The 16,220-nt window shown below is 54.9% G+C and overlaps 1 protein-coding gene across 8 annotated transcripts in view; it reads right to left on the bottom strand.

Moving 5' to 3' along the window:
- Window positions 1–16,220, bottom strand: part of MATN2 (matrilin 2) — an 81,544-nt gene that overhangs the window by 30,849 nt on the left and 34,475 nt on the right. For all 8 annotated transcript variants that reach the window (XM_064154753.1, XM_064154754.1, XM_064154747.1 and 5 more), the window contains exons 6-9: window positions 12,470–12,592; window positions 9,553–9,675; window positions 3,953–4,075; window positions 802–924 (exon numbers count right to left, since the gene is read on the bottom strand). In XM_064154753.1, coding sequence (XP_064010823.1) covers window positions 802–924; window positions 3,953–4,075; window positions 9,553–9,675; window positions 12,470–12,592 — 492 coding nt within the window. The remainder of the gene's footprint in view (window positions 1–801; window positions 925–3,952; window positions 4,076–9,552; window positions 9,676–12,469; window positions 12,593–16,220) is intronic.

Genomic DNA, 16,220 nt, shown 5'->3' with positions numbered 1-16,220 from the left:
TCCTCTGCAGCCTAAGCAGCCCCAGGGCTCTCAGCCTCTCCTTCTCAGGCAGTGCTCCAGGCCCTTCAGCATCCTTGCAGCCCTCTGTTGGACTCTCTCCAGCAGATCCCTGTCCCTCCTGAACTGGAGAGACCAGAGCTGGATGCAATGTTCCAGGTGTGGCCTCCCCAGGGCAGAGTGGAGAGAGAGAGGAGAACCTCCCTGGATGTGCTGGACACATTCTTTTAATGCCCCCCAGCACTCCAGTGGCCTTGGCCACCAGGGCACATTGCTGTGCCATGCAAAACTTGTTGTCCCAGGTCCTTCCCCGCAGAGCTGCTCTCTGGTAGCTCACCCCCTGACCTTGTAGATGTGTTCAGAGAATCACAGAACCAAGCAGGCTGGAAGGGAGCTCCAAGCTCAGCCAGCCCAACCTAGCACCCAGCCCTGCCCAACCAACCAGACCATGGCACTAAGTGCCCCAGCCAGGCTTGGCTTCAACACCTCCAGCCACGGCCACTCCACCACCTCCCTGGGCAGCCCATTCCAATGCCAATCACTCTCTCTGCCAACAACTTCCTCCTCACATCCAGCCTAGACCTGCCCTGCCACAGCTCCAGGCTGTGTCCCCTTCTTCTGCTGCTGGCTGCCTGGCAGCAGAGCCCAACCCCACCTGGCTACAGCCTCCCTGCAGGCAGCTGCAGGCAGCAATGAGCTCTGCCCTGAGCCTCCTCTGCTGCAGGCTGCACCCCCCCAGCTGCCTCAGCCTCTCCCCACAGGCTGTGCCCCAGGCCCCTCCCCAGCTGCTCAGAGGTAACTCACGTTTGCAGGTTCTGCCGTCGCTGCGCAGCCTGTACCCCTCGAAGCACTGACAGCTGTAAGATCTGTCCCCATTCACACACAGGTGTTCACAGCCATGATCACTCAGGGCACAGTAGTCAACTCCTGCAGCAGAAATCAATGATGGCAACAAGAAAAAGCTCACATGTGACCAGGCTGTGCTTTTCAACCTCTGGTGTTTGTGTGGCACAGGAGCAAGGCAACCCAGATACACTCAGCTGCTTCAACAGCAACCTGCTGCTCTGGCTCTTCATGCACACAGGGGCAGCAAGTGACCACAGCCCTGCAGCTCTGCCTCCACTTCTGCTGCCACCAGCATTAGAGGGACATGGAGCTGCTGAAGTAGGTCCAGCAGAGGCCACAAAGATCATAGAATCGACCAGGTTGGAAGAGAGCTCCAAGCTCAGCCAGCCCAACCTAGCACCCAGCCCTGCCCAACCAACCAGACCATGGCACTAAGTGCCCCAGCCAGGCTTGGCTGCAACACCTCCAGCCACAGCCACTCCACCACCTCCCTGGGCAGCCCATTCCAATGCCAATCACTCTCTCTGCCAGCAACTTCCTCCTCACAGCCAGCCTAGACCTGCCCTGGCACAGCTCCAGGCTGTGTCCCCTTCTTCTGTTGCTGCTTGCCTGGCAGCAGAGCCCAACCCCACCTGGCTACAGCCTCCCTGCAGGCAGCTGCAGGCAGCAATGAGCTCTGCCCTGAGCCTCCTCTGCTGCAGGCTGCACCCCCCCAGCTCCCTCAGCCTCTCCTCACAGGGCTCTGCTCCAGGCCCCTCCCCAGCCTTGCTGCCCTTCTCCAAACACCTTCCAGCACCTCAACATCTCTCTGCAATGGAGGAGCCCAGAACTGGACACAGCACTGCAGGGGTGGCCTGAGCAGTGCTGAGCACAGGGGCAGAAGAACCTCCCTTGTCCTGCTGCCCACACTGCTCCTGAGCCAGCCCAGGATGCCATTGGCTCTGCTGCCCACCTGGGCACTGCTGCCTCCTCTTCAGCTCCTCTCTCCCAGCACCCCCAGCTCCCTCTCTGCCTGCCTGCTCTCAGCCACTCTCTGATGATCAGAGAGCCTCCCCTGTGGGGACAGGCTGAGAAAGCTGGGGCTGTTCAGCATGGAGAAAAAAAGGCTCAGGGAGAACTCAGAGCAGCCTTCCAGTACTTGAAGTGGGCTACAAGAAAGCTAGGAAGGGATTTCTGAAAAGGGCTTGTAGTGATAGGAAGAGAGGGAATGGACTGAAGCTTGAGAAGGGCAGATTTAGAGTGGAGATGAGGAAGAAGTTGTTTCCAGTGAGGGTGGTGAGACACTGGCACAGGTTGCCTAGGAAGGCTGTGGATGGACAGGAGGGCATGGCTGATGAGGAGAGGCTGAGGGCCCTGGGGCTGCTTAGTCTGGAGAAGAGAAGACTGAGAGGGGATCTGATAAATGTTTATAAGTATCTGAGGGCTGCCAGGAGGAGGGGACAGGCTCTGCTCACTGCTGCCTGGGATAGGACAAGCAGCAATGGATGGAAGCTGCAGCACAGGAGGTTCCAGCTCAGCACAAGGGGGAACTTCTTGCCTGGAAGGGTCCCAGAGCCCTGGCACAGGCTGCCCAGAGAGGCTGTGCAGTCTCCTTCTGTGGAGCCTCTCCAGGCCTGTCTGGATGTGTTCCTGTGTGATGTGTGTCAGATAGGATTGTCCTGCTCTGGCAGGGGGTTGGACTGGATGATCTCCTTGGGTCCCTTCCAGCCCCTAACATCCTGTGATCCTATGATCCATGAAGGTGTTCAAGACCAGGTTGGATGAGGCCTTGACCAACCTGCTGTAGTGGAAAGGTGCCTGGAGCTAGATGGTCTTTAAGCACCCTACCAACCCAAACCATCCTATGGATCTATGAAATAAAGTGCAAGAGGTCCTTAGGCACTTCCCATTGGTTGCTTTATGTAGAGCTGAAAAATCCTTTCCTGTGCTTCATGTAGCTCAATGGAGCCCAAAGCTCAGGGCTTGCAAACTGAATCCATAAACCCCAAACCAAAATGCTTTAGCAACGACTTTGTACAAGACCTTTTAGAGTAATAAGTCTCTACCTGGACCTTACAAACCCATTCCAAATCTGAGGATTTACAGGCAAGGATCCATCCAGAGGGAACTGCACAGGCTGCAGAGCTGTGCCCAGGCCAACCTCAGGGCATTCAACAAGGCCAAGTGGAAGGTCCTGCTCCTGGGTGGGTGCAATCCCAAGCACAGCTCCAGGCTGGGTGGGGAATGGCTGAGAGCAGCCCTGAGGAACAGCCCCTGGGGGTCTGGGCTGATGCAAAGCTCCACAGGAGCCTGCAGGGTGACTGCAGCCCAGACACAAGCCTGTGCTGGGCTGCAGCCAGAGCAGTGTGGGCACAGGGCAAGGGAGGGGATTGTGCCCCTTGGCTCTGCTCTCCTCACACCCCACCTGCAGCCCTGGGGGCAGCTCTGCAGCCCCCAGCACAAGCAGCACAGGGAAGTGTTGGAGGCAGTGCAGAGGAGGCCACCAAGATGCTGAGAGGGCTGCAGCAGCTCTGCTGTGAGGCCAGGCTGAGAGAGTTGGGGCTGTGCAGGCTGGAGAGGAGAAGGCTTGGAGGAGCCCTTGGAGTGGCCTTGCAGGATCTGCAGGGGGCTGCAGGAGGGCTGGGGAGGGACTATGGACAAGGTCTGGGAATGCCAGGAGGAGGAGGAGGAATGGATTTGAAGTGTCAGAGGGGAGATGGAAAGTGGATGTTAGGGAGAAGTTGTTTGCAGTGAGGGTGGTGAGACACTGGCACAGGTTGCCCAGGGAGGTTGTGGAGCACAGAAGCACCCAATGAGATCTTTGATCTTTGATCACATTGGATGCTTCTGTGCTCCACAACCTCCCTGGAGGTGTTCAGGACCAGGTTGGATGAGGCCTTGAGCAAAACCTGTTGGAACTGGAGAGGTTGGAACTGGCTGAGCTTTGAGATCCCTTCCAACCTAAACCATCCTGACTGTATCCTCCCCTAAGTCTATTTTTCCCCTGCCTATTTCTGCTTTCAAATCATGACTAAAGCACTACCAGCATGCAGCCTGTTGGGATAAGCTGAAGGTGTGTTCCCAGCCCCGTGGGGAAAGCAGTGAGATGAGGGAGGGTGTCAAGACTTACGTGTGCAGGTCTTTAGGTCCTGGTTGATGACAAATCCCTCCAAGCACTGACAGACGTAGGAGCTCTCAGTGTTGAGGCACAGCTGCTCACAGCCATGATTGCTCTCAGCACAGTGGTCCACTCCTGTTGGTTTGTGGGAGGAATTGAAGATGATTTGTAGGGAGAACTGCAGAAATCACATCAGGAATCACACTGAGACACTGCCACTGTGGCCAGGAGGTGATGCCTCAACAAAGCCACACAACCAAACCAGCACAGCTCACTCCTTCTGCAGCAGCCCCACTTGCTTTAGTAGCTTGAGCTGCTTAACAACACCTAAATGAAATCAACAACCCCCCCTGGCAGACAGCAAGTGTGATGAAGGACCAAGAATTGGCAGGGTTGGAAAGGACCTCAAGGATGATCCAGTTCCAACCCCCCTGCAAGTCAGCAGGGACAGCTCACAGCAGGTCAGGTTATGGCAATCCCTCTGCAGCCTTCCTGTCAGGTCGGAGGGCTGCAGCACAGCTGCTCTGTGCACAGGCTGGGGGAGCTGGGCTGTGCAGCCTGCAGAAGGGGAGACTCTGGGGGGGACCTTAGGGCTGCTTTCTAATGCCCAAAGGGATCCTGCAGGAAGGCTGCAGAGGGATTTTTCCTGAGGGTGTCCAGAGCCAGCCCAAGGGGCAATGGTTTGAAGCTGAGGCAGAGCAGGGTTAGAGTGGGGCTGAGGAAGAAGCTCTGCAGGGTGAGGGTGGTGAGAGTCTGGAACAGGCTGCCCAGGGAGGCTGTGGCTGCTTCTTCCCTGGGGGTGCTCAAGGCCAGGTTGGATGAGGCCTTGAGCAGCTGAGTCTTGTTGAGAGGTGTCCCTGCCCATGGTGGGGAGGTTGGGGCAGATGACCTTAGCTAACAAGTTGCCCATGGCACAGCAATGTGCCCTGCTGGCCAGGAAGGCCAATGGCAGCCTGGGGTGCATTAGCAGGAGTGTGTGCAGCAGATCCAGGGAGGTTCTCCTGCCCCTCTGCTCTGCCCTGCTGAGACCTCATCTTGAGTAGTGCCTTCAGTTTTGGGCTCCCCAGTTGCAGAGGGACAGGGATCTGCTGGAGAGGGTCCAGCAGAGGGCTGTGAGGATGATGAGGGGACTGGAGGGCATGGCTGATGAGGAGAGGCTGAGGGCCCTGGGGCTGCTTAGTCTGGAGAAGAGAAGACTGAGAGGGGATCTGATAAATGTTTGTAAGTATCTGAGGGCTGCCAGGAGGGGGGGACAGGCTCTGCTCACTGCTGCCTGGGATAGGACAAGCAGCAATGGATGGAAGCTGCAGCACAGGAGGTTCCAGCTCAACACAAGGGGGAACTTCTTGCCTGGAAGGGTCCCAGAGCCCTGGCACAGGCTGCCCAGAGAGGCTGTGGAGTCTCCTTCTGTGGAGCCTCTCCAGGCCTGTCTGGATGTGTTCCTGTGTGATGTGTGTCAGATAGGATTGTCCTGCTCTGGCAGGGGGTTGGACTGGATGATCTCCTTGGGTCCCTTCCTCACATCCTGTTAGCCTGTGGTCCTGTGACCTCTGATGTGCCTTCCAGCCTGGGCCATTCTGTGATTCTATGCTACAGGCATAAACCACTTCAGCTTAACTTGCTCAGAAGTTGCCTCAGACCCAAACCCTCTCACGTGTCTCACTTTGCAGATGGTTGACAGATGTGCAAAGGCATCTGCAGCTCTCTGCTTACACAGAAATCAATGCCTGTATTTAGCATTGCTTAACTCTCAGTTTTGCTCTTTAGTAGTTTATTTAACTGAGCACTAATTGCCTTCAGTAACTGCCCACGGTTTAGCTCCAGAGACAGAGATAACTTTGGCTTGGAGAAGCAAAGTTAAGGTGTTGGTTTTTATTAGCTCAAGCAAGTTCCAGCTGGAAATGCTCTCCTTTTTCCAGGAGCTTACATCATCATGAAGAGCTTTGTGTAACTTCTCAGTGCTCCAAAAATCAGAGCTCCAAAAATCAGAGCTCCAAAAAAGGGGAGAGGAGAGGAAAGGAAAGAAACCTCTGCAGTACTCTCTGTGAGAAGCTGCATCTGCCTGGGGCTTATACAATACAAACACCCACACCAGTGGAACTTTTAACCTTGAACATTCTGGGCTTTGAGGTCTCCTGCAGCATCTCTTTGTCAGAGAGTGGAGTCATGGCAAAGCTGCTCATTAGCTGCTTCTAGAAGGTAGCACAACTCTGAATTTGGTCCTGACAGAATGAGAGAGGCATGGAATGGTTTGGAGGGCACCTTCAGAGATCATCCAGTTCCAACCCCACTGCCAGAGCATGGTCACCCAGGGCAGCTCACACTGGAACACAGAGAATGGTTCAGGTTGGAAGGGACCTCAAAGCTCAGCCAGTTCCAACCACAGGCAGGGACACCTCCCACTAGAACAGGTCTCTCAAGGTCTCATCCAACCTGGCCTTGAACACCTCCAGGGAGGCTGTGGAGCACAGAAGCACCCAATGTGATCAAAGATCAAAGATCACACTGGCTGCTTCTGTGTTCCACAACCTCCCTGGGCAACCTGTGCCAGTGTCTCACCACTCTCACTGCAAACAACTTCTTCCTCACATCCACTTTCCATCTCCCGTCTGACACTTCAAACCCATTCCTCCTCCTCCTGGCATTCCCAGACCTTGTCAATAGTCCCTCCCCAGCCCTCCTGCAGCCCCCTGCAGACCCTGCAAGGCCACTCCAAGGGCTCCTCCATGCCTTCTCCTCTCCAGCCTGCACAGCCCCAACTCTCTCAGCCTGGCCTCACAGCAGAGCTGCTGCAGCCCTCTCAGCATCTTGGTGGCCTCCTCTGCACTGCCTCCAACACTTCCCTGTGCTGCTTGTGCTGGGGGCTGCAGACCTGCCCCCAGGGCTGCAGGTGGGGTGTGAGGAGAGCAGAGCCAAGGGGCACAGTCCCCTCCCTTGCCCTGTGCCCACACTGCTCTGGCTGCAGCCCAGCACAGGCTTGTGTCTGGGCTGCACTCACCCTGCAGCCTCCTGTGGAGCTTTGCATCAGCCCAGACCCCCAGGGGCTGTTCCTCAGGGCTGCTCTCAGCCATTCCCCACCCAGCCTGCAGCTGTGCTTGGCATTGCTCTGACCCAGGTGCAGGGCCTTCCACTTGGCCTTGTTGAGTGTCCTGAGGTTGGCCTGGGCACAGCTCTGCAGCCTGTGCAGCTCCCTCTGGATGGGTCCCTGCCCTCTAGCAAGTCGCCTGTGCCACACAGCTTGGTGCCAGCTGCACACCTGCTGAGGCTGCACTGATTGCTCTGCCCATGGCACTGACAGAGATGTTCCACAGCACTGGTGCCAGCACTGACCCCTGAGGGAGCCACTTGGCACTGATCTGCAGGTGGACACTGTGCCCTTGATCCCCACTCTCTGGGTGCCACCACCCAGCCAGTTCCTCTCCCAGCAGTGCTGCACCCACACAGTCTGTGCTTTTACAGTGTGGTGAGCAGGTGGGTTTGCAGTCTCCATAGAAGGAGACTCCCCAACCTCTCTAGGCAGCCTCCTCCAGGCCTCCAGCGTGCTCACACCAAACAAGTGTCTCCTCGTGTTAAGATGGAACTTCTTGAACCTCCAGCTTGTACCTCCTTGTTCTGTTGTTCCATGTCCTACCAGTGGGCACCACCAAAACCAGACCAACCTCTTCATCCTGACACCCACCCCTCAGATGTTTGTAGGCATTGATCAGGTCCCCTCTCAGCCTTCTCCTCTCCAAACTAAACAGCCCTCAGGTCTCTCAGTGTTTCCTCTAATCTCTAAACCCCCTCAATGTACTAAGATAACCACAGACACAAGACAGAAACCAGAAAAGCAGGGACTGCTGGAAAAACAGCACTCTTAGGCAGTGATGCTTTGTGGGGATGCAAGTTTAAGGCTAAGAAAAACCCCCACCCCCACTTCCAGAACTTCCAGGTTTTCTGAGTGCCCAGATATGTAATGCTGCTGCTCCAGGCAAGCTCTTCACTCATAAAATATCACCAGCCCATTTTTCCCCCAACAAGCACTGAGTCACTAGGCCAGGTTAGTTCATTTTGCTAATGACAAACATCTGCCCTTGGCTAAACTAACTGGGCAAAGCAAGGAGGCTTCACTTCGTTCCTTACAGCTGCTTGTGTCACTGCAAGGCAAGGTCAGAATGCCTCAAGGAATGGTCTTACTGTGTCCAGCTCTGAGGCACCCAACACAAGAGTCAGGGACCTGCTGGAGCCAAGCAAGGCCACCAAGATGCTCAGAGGGTTGGAGCAGCTCTGCTAGGAACACAGGCTGAAAGAGTTGGGGCTCTGCAGCCTGGAGGAGAGAAGGCTCCAGAGAGACCTTAGAGCTGCATTTCAATAGCTGAAGGGGACCTGCAGGTAGGCTGGGAAGGGACAGTTCAGAAGGGTCTGTGGGGATAGGATGAGGGCAATGGTTTGAAACTGGAGCAGGGCAGAGTTAGGTTGGACACCAAAAGAGGACTGGATGAGACACTTAGTGAGAGACTTAGCAAGGACTGATGGCATTGGCCAGGAGAGCCACTGGCATCCTGGGCTGGCTGAGGAGCAGTGTGGGCAGCAGGACAAGGGAGGTTCTTGTGCTCCTGTGCTCAGCACTGCTCAGGACACCCCTGCAGTGCTGTGTCCAGTTCTGGGCTCCTCCATTGCAGAGAGATGTTGAGGTGCTGGAAGGTGTTTGGAGAAGGGCAGCAAGGCTGGAGAGGGGCCTGGAGCAGAGCCCTGTGAGGAGAGGCTGAGGGAGCTGGGGGTGTGCAGCCTGCAGCAGAGGAGGCTCAGGGCAGAGCTGATTGCTGCCTGCAGCTGCCTGCAGGGAGGCTGTAGCCAGGTGGGGTTGGGCTCTGCTGCCAGGCAATCAGCACCAGAAGAAGGGGACACAGCCTCAAGCTGTGGCAGGGCAGGTCTAGGCTGGATGTGAGGAGGAAGTTGCTGGCAGAGAGAGTGATTGGCATTGGAATGGGCTGCCCAGGGAGGTGGTGGAGTGGCTGTGGCTGGAGGTGTTGAAGCCAAGCCTGGCTGGGGCACTGAGTGCCATGGTCTGGTTGGTTGGGCAGGGCTGGGTGCTAGGTTGGGCTGGCTGAACTTGGAGCTCTCTTCCAGCCTGCTTGGTTCTGTGATTCTGTGATTTTGTGATCAGGAGGAAGTTGTGCACAGTGAGAGTGGTGAAATGCTGGACCAGGCTGCCAGGGCTGTGGCTGAGGCCCTGTACTTGAAGACATTGATGACCAGGCTGGATGTGTCCCTGCGCAGCCTGCTCTAGTTGGATGTGCCCCTGCTGAGTGCAGGCGTCTGGACAGGATGACCTTTGAGGGTCCCTCCTTCCAGCCTAATGCAATCTCAGAATCTCTGTTTTTGAGCCTCTCTGGTGGCACTCTGTCCCTCTAAAGTGACAGAAATCTCTTCTGAAGGCTTCTAACATCCAATCCAGGCTGCAAAACAGCAAACCAGCCTGAGTGGCTCAGCTGAAATCCAGGCTTACAAAGAAACATTTGTTTGAACCTTACTTGTGGAGCAAACTTTCATCCTTCCTGAAGGGAAACTGCTCTCAGCAGGTTTAAGAAACACCAGCAGATGAACTCTGTTGTGTCCAAAGGATTACTCACTTTTGCATGTTTTCTTATCTGGATTAAGCCTAAACCCTTCTTGGCATCGACAGAAATAGGAATCCTCTGCATTAACGCATTCCTGTTCGCAGCCATGGTCCTCAAGAGCACAATAGTCTGGTCCTAGATGGGGGGGGGGGAAAAACTGTGTCAGTGAAGGATACAACTCCTCAGAAACAAGCTGAGGCAGGAGCCATTAGTTGGCTTTCTTCAGGCTCTTAGTTTTGCCCAGCTGCCACTCTTGACTTCTGGATCATATTGCTCCAAAGGATGGAAAGAAAACGTTCCTTCTGGTTGGATGTTTCCCCCCACCCCAAACCCCTGCTGTGCTTAGCTAGACCTGATGTGAGCTCCTCAAGAACACCAGCCCTGCAGGCAGAAGAGTGAACCTGAAACTCTCCTCAGTGTCCTGCAGCTAAGTCCCACACATTGCCTCTTTATTTCTCTCAGAGCAAGTGAGGTCTGAGCTGCAGTGAGCACACAGCCCTGCTCCTGGGTGCTGTGCGTTGGATAAAGCAGGACAATCATCATCATCATCACCATCAGAGCACCGCAGAAGGGCTCAGATTGGAAGGCACATCTGCTGCAAAGCCCCTGCCACGGCCAGGGACACCTCTCAACTAGGCTTGGTTGCCTTCTAAGCGAGCCTGTGGCTGACACAGAGCCTAGTGAAGAGCCCTAAGCATGAGCTGAGGGAGCACCTGAGCTCAGCCATCACTGTGTGTTGTGTTGCTAAATACAAACCACTACAAAGTAAACCACAGAATTACAGAATGGCTCAGGGAGATCTTCTGGAGGAGACCTCAGAGATCATCTCCTCCAACCTCCCCACTGTGGGCAGGGACACCTTGTCCAAATGGCCTTGAACACCCCCAGGCAGGAGGCAGCCACAGCCTCCCTGGGCAGCCTGTGCCAGACTCTCACCACCCTCACGCTGAAGAACTTCTTCCTCAGCTCCAGTCTAACCCTGCTCTGCCTCAGCTTCAAACCATTCCCCCTTGGCCTGGCTCTGGACACCCTCAGGAGAAGTCTCCCTGCAGCCTTCCTGCAGGATCCCTTCAGGCACTGGCAGGCAGCTCTGAGCTGCCCCTGGAGCCTTCCCCAGCTGCCTCAGCCTGCCCTCACAGCAGAGGTGGAGCAGACACTCGTGATCCGAGTTGATGGCAGCCTAATCTATCTTGAAGTGTCCCTGCTGACTTACAGGGGGGGTTGGGCAAGCTTAAAGGTCTCTTCCAACCCAGTGCAATCAGTGCAATCTGTGGACCTGCAGTCTTGAGGGGAGAAGTGCCTGTAAGAGTTAAGTGACCTCTGCCTCACTGACAGTTCGAATTTGCTGCTCCCCTCCAGCCACCCTTAGAGGACTCTGTCGGTGTTGGCAAGGATGCTCTCCTGGGCCCTGTTCCTCCTACTGCATTCTGAGAAGCTGCTGTAACTCCCAGAGCAAACAGCTGTCAGATGTGCACAACTGTGCTGCTGATGTTTCCATCTCCCAGCTCCTCTCTGTGCTCAAGAGCACGAAAGCTTGCTTTAAAAGGCACCCCAGCACTGGGAGATAACCACAGGACCTCAGGAGCTTGTGCCCCAGGCTCAGGCCTGTTGGCTGATGCAGAGATGCACACCTGGCATGGCTATCAGCCTTGGCTAGGTGGTGATCATCCCTGGGATTCAGAGTGCAAAGCAAAGAGGTGGAAACTGATGTTAAAGGTTTTCAATCCACAAGCACTTCAAATCCAGAGAGCTGAAGTTTGTTTCTTCATGTTGCTTGTGCTTTCAGCTTGTCTTCCAGGGAGTGCCAGGAGTGGGGGGGATGGAGCAGAGCTGGAGGTGGGGAGAGTGAGGCTGGAGGTGAGGAGGAAGTTGTTGAGCAGGAGAGTGGTGAGAGGCTGGAATGGGTTGCCCAGGGAGGTGGTTGAGGCCCCATGGCTGGAGGTGTTTGAGGCCAGGCTGGCTGAGGCTGTGTGCAGCCTGCTCTAGGGTAGGTGTCCCTGGGCATGGCAGGGGGGTTGGCACTGGCTGCTCCTTGTGCTCCCTTCCAACCCTGCCTGATTCTAGGATTCTACAGTTCTCTGGTGTCTCAAAGGCAGCACAAAGGGGCTTTGTACAAGGGCTGGCAGTGACAGGATGAGAGGGAATGGATTGAAGCTTGAGGATGGCAGATTGAGACTGCAGATTGGGAAGCCAATATTTGTAGTGAGGCTGGTGAGACACTGGCACAGGTTGCCCAGGGAGGTTGTGGCTGCTTCCTCCCTGGAGGTGTTCAAGTTCAGCTTGGATGAGGCCTTGAACAACATGGGCTAATGGAAGGTGTCCCTGTCCATGGCAGGGGGGGTTGGAACTGGGTGGTTTTGAAGGTCCCTTCCAACCCAAACCATTCCATGAGTGTATGATTCACAATGTATGGCAGTTAGGGGGCACTTTTGCTCCAGTGAGCTCTCATGCTACCTTGATTTTCACTCTCAACCCTTGGCTCTCTCTCCCAAAAGCCAAGCTACTCCCTAAACAGCTTATAGAATCATAGCAGAGACCTCAAAGCTCATTCAGTTCCAACCCCCCACCATAGGCTGGGACACCTCTCAAGGTGATGCTCAAGGCTTCGTCTTGTACATCCTCATCCTGAACACCCCCAGGGAGGTTGTGGAGCACAGAAGCACCCAAGGTGATCAAAGATCACCTTGGGTGCTTCTGTGCTCCACAACCTCCCTGGGCAACCTGTGCCAGTGTCTCACCACCCTCACTGCAAACAACTTCAGGACCCTCCCAACACTTTCTTCACCTCCTCAGTATTCTCAGGACCACTGCTGCAAACTGGAAGGCAGAAGAGGTGCAAACTGGAAGACAGAAGAGGTGCAAACTGGAAGACAGAAGAGGTACAAACTGGAAGACAGAAGAGGTACAAACTGTTCCCAATCCAACTTACTTCTGCAGGTTCTTTTGTCTGGGTTTAAAAGGAACCCTGGGTGGCATCTGCAGTAGTAGGAGTCCTCAGTGTTAACACATTCGTGTTGGCAGCCTTGGTTATCCAGAGCACAGTAGTCCACAACTGGAAGAGACCAAGATGTGCAATGAGAAGAACAGAACCTGGGGGTGCTGGTGGCTAACAAGTTGCCCATGGCACAGCAATGTGCCCTGCTGGCCAGGAAGGCCAATGGGGTCCTAGGGTGCATTAGCAGGAGTGTGTGCAGCAGATCCAGGGAGGTTCTCCTGCCCCTCTGCTCTGCCCTGCTGAGACCTCATCTTGAGTGATGCCTTCAATTTTGGGCTCCCCAGTTGCAGAGGGGCAGGGATCTGCTGAAGAGGGTCCAGCAGAGGGCTGTGAGGATGATGAGGGGACTGGAGGGCATGGCTGATGAGGAGAGGCTGAGGGCCCTGGGGCTGCTTAGTCTGGAGAAGAGAAGACTGAGAGGGGATTTGATAAATGTTTATAAGTATCTGAGGGCTGCCAGGAGTGGGGGACAGGCTCTGCTCACTGCTGCCTGGGACAGGACAAGCAGCAATGGATGGAAGCTGCAGCACAGGAGGTTCCAGCTCAGCACAAGGGGCAACTTCTTGCCTGTGAGGATCCCAGAGCCCTGGCACAGGCTGCCCAGAGAGGCTGTGGAGTCTACTTCTGTGGAGCCTCTCCAGGCCTGTCTGGATGTGTTTCTGTGTGATGTGTGTCAGATAGGATTGTCCTGCTCTGGCAGGGGGTTGGACTGGATGATCTCCTTGGGTCCCTTCCAGCCCCTGACATCCTGTGAGCCTGTGAGCTGGAACCAGCACAGTGCTAGTCACACGCAGCAGCTGTGTGGGAGAGCTGACAACACCTTCTGTCATAAGAGCCTCTCCCCAAAAAGCAGTGCACTCTCCACAGCAGTGGGTGAGTCAGGTTTGATGTCAGCCCCTGATCATCTCTGCTGCCCTCTGTCAGGAGCCTCCTCAACGTGTTTTGTCAAAGCTAGGAGCCATGCTTGTCAGGAACTGTCCAGATGTCCACGCTGCAGACCAGGGCGTAGCAAAGTTTGTCTGATTCAGCTCTGCCTTCCATCCCACTCCTGGAATTGCTCTACTTTCCTTAGGTGCCTCCCAGCTGTATTTGTTCTGAAGAGCTGTTTCCATGGCCTGAGTATAAAGGAGACCCATGGCAATACCTTCTGCACTAAGGACCAGCTCATTGCTGTCTACAGCTCCCTGCAGGGAGGTTGGAGTGAGGAGGGGGCAGTCTCTGCTGCTTGATGGTAAGGGACAGAAGCAGAGGAAGTAGAATCATAGAATCACAGAATCAAGCAGGTTGAAAGAGACCTCCAAGCTCAGCCAGTCCAACCTAGCACCCAGCCCTATCCAGTCAATAGACAGATTATATCTGTACACACAAACCAAGGTAGCTTCACTCCCTCCAAGGTGCTCCAGATTCATCCTGTGCACAGCTGCTGCAGCTACCAAGCCTGAGAGCTTCAGGCTGACTCTTAACCATTGCTACTTTGCTTCTGTAACACCTTTTGCAGGGCAGAAACAAACCACTCTGAGTGGTCCACTCCCTCATTTCACACATCCATCCCTCACAAGAGAGGTTTCTCAAAGGGTTATAAGATAATTCACAGGCTCACAGGATGTTAGGGGTTGGAAAGGACCCAAGGAGATCATCGAGGCCAACCCCCCTGCCAGAAATATTTCCTAGCATCCAGCCTGAGCCTCCACTGCTGCAGCTTGGACCCATGGAGGTAGTGGAGGCACTGTCCCTTGAGGTCTTCAAGAAGAGACTGGATGAGGCACTCGGTGCCATGGTCTGGTTGACTGGATAGGGCTGGGTGCTAGGTTGGACTGGATGAGCTTGGAGGACTCTTCCAACCTGCTTGATTCTATGATTCTATGATTCTATTCCCTCTGCTCCTGTCCCTTGCCACCAAGCAGCAGAGGCTGCCCTCTCCTCACTCCAACCTCCCTGCAGGGAGCTGTAGACAGCAATGAGCTCTGCCCTCAGTCTTCTCACAGGATCCCAGGCTCACAGGATGTTAGCGCTTGGAAGGGACTCAAGGAGATCATCGAGGCCAACCCCCTGCCAGAGCAGGACAATCCTACCTGATTTGCATTGGAATTGGCTGCCCAGGGAGGTGGTGGAGTGGCCGTGGCTGGAGGTGTTGAAGCCAAGCCTGGCTGGGGCACTTAGTGCCATGGTCTGGCTGCTTGGCCAGGGCTGGGTGCTAGGTTGGGCTGGTTGAGCTTGGAGCTCTCTGCCAACCTGCTTGAGTCTATGATGATGAATGGCCTGGCTTGGGGCACTTAGTGCCATGGTCTGCTTGGTTGGGCAGGGCTGGGTGCTAGGTTGGGCTGGCTGAGCTTGGAGCTCTCTTCCAACCTGCTTGTTTCTGTGATTGTATCTAGCACAGACCACAGAGGAACACATCCAGACAGGCCTTGAAAGTCTCCACAGAAGAGACTGCAGAGCCTGCCTCAGTCAGGCCCATTCCAAAGTGCTAAAGAAGCTGTTTTGTTGGTGTTACTTCGAATGTCTTTGCAGAGTAAGCTACAAGATCTCAGATTAAGAAAGTCTTGGGAGGAATTAGGGGCAAGCCACAAAGCAGGTGTCCTCTCCCCAGAGAGCTGCCAGGCTCATGCTGGATGCTTTCTGCAGAAGACAGCAAATATGCTGAGCTTCACAGATGTTCTTGGGAGCCAGGTTCCCTTTCTTTGCCATCTGAGTCATTTCTGCATTACTTTAGACTCCTGAGCCTCCCAAACTGCTTTAAGAGGCAGTAATTTGTCTTAACACATCAGCTCCTTTCCTCTCTCTGCAAAGGTGTGCTGAGATGTTTAGGCAAAGTCATCTCGCCAGGAAAGGGGACAGAACATGGAGCTACTTGGAAAGAACTTCACTGTATCCCTCAGATTATATCTGTACACACAAACCAAATCAATTGGGACTACTTATGGCTACTCCGTGAGGCCACTTTGCTGGCCAGCACTTGTGGAGGAGATGGATCTAGACTCAGACATCTGGTGTGTTGCTTCAAAACAGCAGTGTTGCTTCCTGTGTGAAATCAGGACAAGTCACAGCCTCTTAGCAGCCAAGGCCTGCCAACATACCAGAACAAACTCCTCTTTGTCTGCTGCTCACACAGCAGAGGAGAGCTTCCCATCAGTGTCTACAGGATAAGCTGTTCCTTTTGACACACACAGGTTAGGGGTTAGAAGGGACCCCAGAAGCTCATCCAGTCCAACCCTCCCCCTGGAGAGCAGGATCACCTATACCAGATGGGCCCCATCCTCTTTAACATCTTCATAGATGATCTGGATGAGGGCATGGAGTCAGTCATCAGCAAGTGTGCAGATGACACCAAGCTGGGGGCAGATGTGGCTGGGTGGGAGGGCAGAAGGGCTCTGCAGCAGGACCTTGACTGCCTGGACAGATGGGCAGAGTCCAATGGGATGGTGTTCAATAGCTCCAAGTGCAGGGTGCTGCACTTTGGCCACAGCAACCCCATGCAGAGATACAGGCTGGGGTCAGAGTGGCTGGAGAGCAGCCAGACAGAGAGGGATCTGGGGGTGCTGATTGATACCCACCTGAACATGAGCCAGCAGTGTGCCCAGGTGGCCAAGAGAGCCAGTGGCATCCTGGCCTGCATCAGGAATGGTGTGGCCAGCAGGAGCAGGGAGGTCATTCTGCCACTGGACTCTGCACTGGTTAGACCACA

This window comes from Pogoniulus pusillus, chromosome 14 (assembly GCF_015220805.1).
Source record: "Pogoniulus pusillus isolate bPogPus1 chromosome 14, bPogPus1.pri, whole genome shotgun sequence".
NCBI lineage: Eukaryota > Metazoa > Chordata > Aves > Piciformes > Lybiidae > Pogoniulus > Pogoniulus pusillus.
The sequence above is the reverse complement of the archived record's forward strand: the minus strand, read 5'-3'. Positions and strand labels throughout refer to the sequence as shown.